The sequence below is a fragment of the Parasteatoda tepidariorum genome, chromosome 5, assembly GCF_043381705.1.
Source record: "Parasteatoda tepidariorum isolate YZ-2023 chromosome 5, CAS_Ptep_4.0, whole genome shotgun sequence".
Lineage (NCBI taxonomy): Eukaryota > Metazoa > Arthropoda > Arachnida > Araneae > Theridiidae > Parasteatoda > Parasteatoda tepidariorum.
This window is the reverse complement of record NC_092208.1, coordinates 32,253,443-32,259,442: the sequence shown is the minus strand read 5'-3', so window position 1 is coordinate 32,259,442 and position 6,000 is coordinate 32,253,443. Positions and strand designations below refer to the sequence as shown.

General features: G+C 34.9%; 1 protein-coding gene across 3 annotated transcripts in view; it reads right to left on the bottom strand.

The window, feature by feature from the left end:
- LOC107443068 (mortality factor 4-like protein 1) overlaps positions 1-6,000 on the bottom strand; it is a 25,085-nt gene that overhangs the window by 10,195 nt on the left and 8,890 nt on the right. For all 3 annotated transcript variants that reach the window (XM_016056815.3, XM_016056816.3, XM_071181256.1), the window contains one exon: positions 1,049-1,147. In XM_016056815.3, coding sequence (XP_015912301.1) covers positions 1,049-1,147 — 99 coding nt within the window. The remainder of the gene's footprint in view (positions 1-1,048; positions 1,148-6,000) is intronic.

The following is a 6,000-nucleotide window of genomic DNA, read 5'->3' as shown; positions in this document are numbered from 1 at the left end:
CAAAAAGAAACGGACGTAAATCGAAACAATCAGTACTTTCCCACATCACCGAGTGAATTCAACTTGACTCTGAACTCAGAACAAAAGTACCCTTACCCCCTACATCAAAAAAGTGTTAGAAGTAAAATAAAATAAACAAGAATAAAATTATAAATTAAAAAGAAAAACATTTAATAAGGATCTGACTCTATCCGAATTGGAGCACTCGGGGTTTCAGTTTCGAGTGTGCGCGCATGCGCAAGTCATAACGTGGTTACGACATGAAGTCTTTGTGAAAAAAGCACTTTTTAAAAACGCCAGCTGAAAAAAGCACTTTTTAAAAACGGCAGCTGAAAAAAGCACCTTTAAAAGCTTTTAAAAACGAAATCTCCCAAAAAGCACCTTTAAGTACTTTTTACAAACGCTACGCACCCTGTCCAATATATATATTATAATATAAATTTTTGGTAAAAAAGAGAGAAAAAAATTTTAAAAAATATCTGGTTTTTTTTATTAAAAATTTTTAATTTTCAGTAAATATACAATCAATTTAACTGATAAAAAATTAGTTCTTCGAACACTAATATTTTTCATAAAAATTATCATATTTGCCGTCAACATATCTAAATATACACATATCTAAACTAAATAACAACATATCTATAATCTTCACTCAAAAAAGTTTTGCACCTCTTTAAGCAAATACTATATAGTAAATACATGTTTGTTATAGTGATTATTCTACGTATTTTTCTTCGGTAGAATAATGCTCTATCACAGGTGAAAATAATTCTTAAACTAAACTTTTCTTTAAACTTAACTTCTCAATGTTAAAATGTCTATTTTGTATGGGAAAATATGAATTGTTTTCAGCAACAGATGTATTTATGCTACACACTATATAAAATTGTTACACAGCAATTAAGCAATTTTGTTGGAAAATATATGTTTCAAAAAAGAAAATATGCTTTTTCAAAAATATTAGTTCTGAAGCACAACAGAGATGCATTGGAGTATAGCTATAATGGGTTTTCAAATTACAAAAATGCATGCTTTAAATAAGACTCACCTTTTTCTGTCGTGTAATTAAATCCCAATCATCGACAAGCCAATTCCTTAAAAGTGGTGGCATTTCAATTTTAATTTCTTTTTCAGGTTCAACTTCCTCCTGCAATAAAAAATTAAAATTAGTTTTTTCAATAGTATGAAACATTAGAAATGAACTTGAATAAAAATTGAAAATCTTAAAGCCATCTTAATATGAAAAAAGCCAACCATTTCAGAGTTGACTGGTTTAAACCATTTCACCAAATGTTTAAAAAAAATAATAATAATATTTTATGTAATTAAATTTTCAATTATTTATATAAATACTTCCAGTTTGATTATAACAAAATGAAAAAAGATGAAGGCTTCTTACATTTTTTTACAGTTATGAGTTATGCTGCTTATGGGAATCTGTATTATTTCAAATAAAAATAAATCTGCAACTTTTAAAGGTTTACATAGAAATGATTTTCCACAAAAATATATGTCAAACAGCATTGGCTTTTAGTTAGGAAGAAACCTATTTCTTCCAGCACTATGTTAAACCGAGTTGGCTTTTAGTTAGCAAGCAACCTATTTCTTCCAGGACTGTGTTAAGCGGAGTTGGCTTTTAGTTAGCAAGAAACTTATTTCTTCCAGGACTATGTTAAACGGAGTTGGCTGTTAGTTAGGAAGAAACCTATTTCTTCCAGGGCTATGTTAAACGGAGTTGGCTTTTAGTTAGCAAGAAACCTATTTCTTCCAGGACAGTGGAAGAACCTGGACAAAATGGAAAAAACTAAAAAAAGATCAATACAATTGTTTAATCTATAATTATTTTTACTTTATTTTGTGATTCATATTTAATTGTACTCAATCAAATATAGTTTCAAAATGACAATTTGCATCTTTTTCAGTACAGTTTTTTCGTCCCCTCTACATCGCATCAATTTTCGTCAAAATCAAGGGAGGCGCTTTATCGTTATTTTACAGTAAATAAATTTAACACAAAGGCATAGTTAAGAAACTTAAAGCTGGTATAACATAATAATTTGATCATAATGTAAGACTCTTCGATTGATTTAGAATTTCTTTTTTCCTCCTCACAATTATAGCTCTCTCTTCGTTAGATGGGTAGGTACCTGCAAACTATATTTAGTAAAACCATGGTTTTAGACAAAAAATAATATAAATAGAGTCCTTTCAACAAAGAGAAACTTTTTGCAAAAGATCAAACTTTTCCACTTGAATCTAAGGAAAGTGTAGATTATTATTTTAGTCAAAAATTTAATTTAAATTTACTAACTCTTAAACAAAAAATATCAAATTAGAAATTTATACTTATAAATATGCACTATGCATACGCATATAGATATATGAATCATATAAGTATAAAATAATAATAAAAATTCCTTAAAATAAACCTATATTTTTACTCATTTATTTATTTTTAATTATAATTCATTTTTTTCAAATAAAAAAATTTAATTAAGACATATTTTGGTTTAAAATTGATTGATTGAATGTAGGGTTTAGTGGCACAAAGTCCAAATGAGGACATGCTGCGCCAGACAATACGGTAATTGTTCTAAAGCCTAAGTACATACAAAATTTAATTGTAGCACAATTATAACTGATAAATCAGTGAATAAAATTAGATAAAAGGTATGAGTATAATCAGATAAAAGTTTGAGTACAGTATAAAACGCACGAAGTGAGTAAAATGTACAAAATAGTAAGATGTTTGCAAAAGTGTATAAAATTGTAGATGTGTTAAAACTTTTATATGCTGTTAAAAATACCTACGGCACGTAAAAATGCAAAAATGTTAGGACGGTGAGTATCATCTAACAAATCTTGCAAGCATAAAATAGTACTTCCAAAAAGCTTTAAGCGAAGTTGATTAAAACATGGACACGATATTAAAATATGATGAATTGTGAGAGGGACATTACAAGTACTGCATTCAGGGGGAGGTTCTCCGAACAGCAAATGAAGATGCGTTAACCGGGTGTGACCGATTCGGAGTCTGGTTAGCTTTACATCAGCACTACGCAAGCGCAGCACTGGAAAATTATTTAAATCGAATTTAATGCTATGCAATTTATTGAGAACTTTCAGGTCCCATTGCTGTTGCCATAATGATGTTATCAACTTTCGAGTATGTAGCTTCATGTCAGAAAAAGGTATGGACACTTTCAAGACAGATGTGGCAGATCGTGCAGCTGTGTCAGCTAGTTCGTTCCCTGGAATACCAACATGACTTGGTACCCAGCAAAATATTATCTCGAAGCCATTCTTCTGAAGAGTGATTAACAAATGAATGATGAAACATAAAATTGGATGAGTATCACCGTGAAACTTTTCTAGTTGGCTCAAAACGCTCATACTATCGGTGTATAGGCAATACTTCCGAGTAGAGCGTGAGGAAATTAGACGTAGTGCCATAAGGATAGCCACAGCTTCAGCAGTGAAGACCGAGCAAATATCTGTGATTTTATAGCTAAATGTATCATCACCGATGATGACCCCACATCCTACATATCCGGCAGATTTTGAACCGTCTGTATAAATCGGTACATGATGAGAATATTGGTGACGATGTGCAGTGAAAAGTGTATGAAAAATGCAGGGTGTAACGTTGGCTTTATCGTGTAACTTGAAAAGAGAAATAGATTGGTATGGTGAAATGGTCCATGATGGTATGAGAAAGTGATCCACTGATTGTGATGGTAATTCACAGATATCGAATGATTGGATAAGTGAGCCTGTGCGAGCTTGAAGTGGGGGAATGTGTGATGGTCTAGCAATATACAGTCGCTCCAAGCTTGATGAAATAACATCATGCTTTAAAGGATGCGATTTAGAGGACATGATACTAAAGTAATATGTAAGAGACAGCTGGATGCGACGTAGATATAATGGTATCTGGTGACAAACAACATATAAGCTTTCAACCGGGGAAGTACGAAATGCTCCGGAACATATGCGTAAAGCAGTATGATGTACTGTGTCCAAGATTCGTAAGTTAGAGGTGGTTGCAGTACCATAAACAACGCATGCATAATCAAGCCGTGAAAGTATCAGGGCCCGATAAATGCGTAAAAGTGCTACGCGATCCGCTCCCCAGTACGTATTTGAGAGAACACGCAACATATTCAGTTTTTGCTCGCATCGCTTTCGTAATTGTTTGATGTGAGGGATAAAAGTTAACTTGCTATCAAAAGTGACTCCTAAAAATTTTGCATGTGGTACAACTGGTATAGCAATGTTATGAATGAAAATGACAGGATCATTATGAAGTGCGCGTTTCCGACAGAAATGAATGCATGAACTTTTAGAAGGTGAGAGGGTATGGCCATTATGATCACACCAGTCTAAAATTTTATTCACTGCTAACTGAAGTTGTCGCTCGATGATTCTCATGTCGGATCCCGAACATGAGATTTGTAGATCATCAACATATAGAGAGCCAAAGACAGCAGGTTGCAGTACGTTTAAAACTAGTGAAATATGAACGATGAACAATATGACACTTAGCACACTGCCCTGGGGAACACCCTCAGCCTGAATATATAGGTCAGAAAAGTTGGATCCAAGCTTAACACGAAAATAGCGTCGGAGCAAGAAATTTTTTATGAAAATTGGCAAACGACCACGGAGACCCATATCAAACAGTGCCTTCAGAATTCCATATCTCCAGGTCCGATCATAGGCTTTCTCGATATCAAAAAAGATAGAGACTAGATGATTGCGCCGGACAAAAGCATTGCGAATTCTAGACTCAAGAGCAACGATGTTATCAACTGTGGATCTTCCCTTACGAAAACCACTCTGAAAGTTTGGTATGAGGCGCTTTTTTTCAAGGTAATGCACAAGGCGCGCGTTAACCATACGCTCAAGCGTTTTACCAAGACAGCTGGTTAGTGCTATAGGGCGATAGTTAATGGGCTCTTTTGGATCTTTTCCTTGCTTTAATATGGGTATTACAATGGCTTCACGCCAACTCGACGGGTACATCTGCTCTGTCCATATTCTGTTGAATAGGGCAAGAATATTCTTTAAAGACCTCGTGTCCAAGTGGCGGAGCATTTTATATGTAATCCCATCAGGACCTGGACTTGTGTTGGAAGATCTAAACAGTGCTCTCTTTAGTTCAGGAAGGGTGAAAGTACAATTGTATGATGTGAATTGGCGGCTGTTAAAATTAATAGATTGGCTTTCAGCGTTACTTTTGTGTAGTTGAAATGTTGTGCTATAATTGTCTGGACTTGAGGTAGCTGCAAATGTTTCGCCTAAAATGTTACATACCTCAATGGGAGACGAGTATTTGATGCCGTTTATCTCAAACACTGGATAATGAAAGTCCCGGTAAATACCATTTGCTCTCTTTACTCTTGACCAGACTTGGGTCGGAGATGTCGACGATGTAATAGAGGAAACATATCTCGACCAACTATCTCTCTGACTCTTACGTCGGACCTTGCGGGCAAAGGCTTTAGCTCGTTTAAAAGCTAGAAGATTCGTTGTTGTTGGGGTACGGCGGAAGATGTTCCAAAGGCGTCTTTGATCTTTATAAGCAGTGGCACATTCCTCATTCCACCAAGGCTTGCGATGGCGGGGAGGTGAAGTGGAGGTCTTTGGTATACTCTCTTCAGCTGCGTGTATAATTACAGACGTAACATTATCAACAGTTGTATTTATAGTATTAGAGGTAACGAGGGAATCAGTGATCTGTGCAAGTTTAGTAAACAAACTCCAGTTAGCGCGATGATAGATGAATACTGGTGGTCTAGGAGTAATAGGTGCAGTAGCAGAATATGAAACAACGAGGGGAAAGTGATCACTGTTGTGTAAGTCATTGTCTACAGAAAATTTAGTAAAAGGTAAGAGGTCTGATGAGCAGAAAGCCAAATCAATGGAATGGAATGTTCGTGTGGGCGCATGAAAGTATGTTTCTTCGCCTTGGTTTAGCAGGCAAAGGTCATGGTCTTC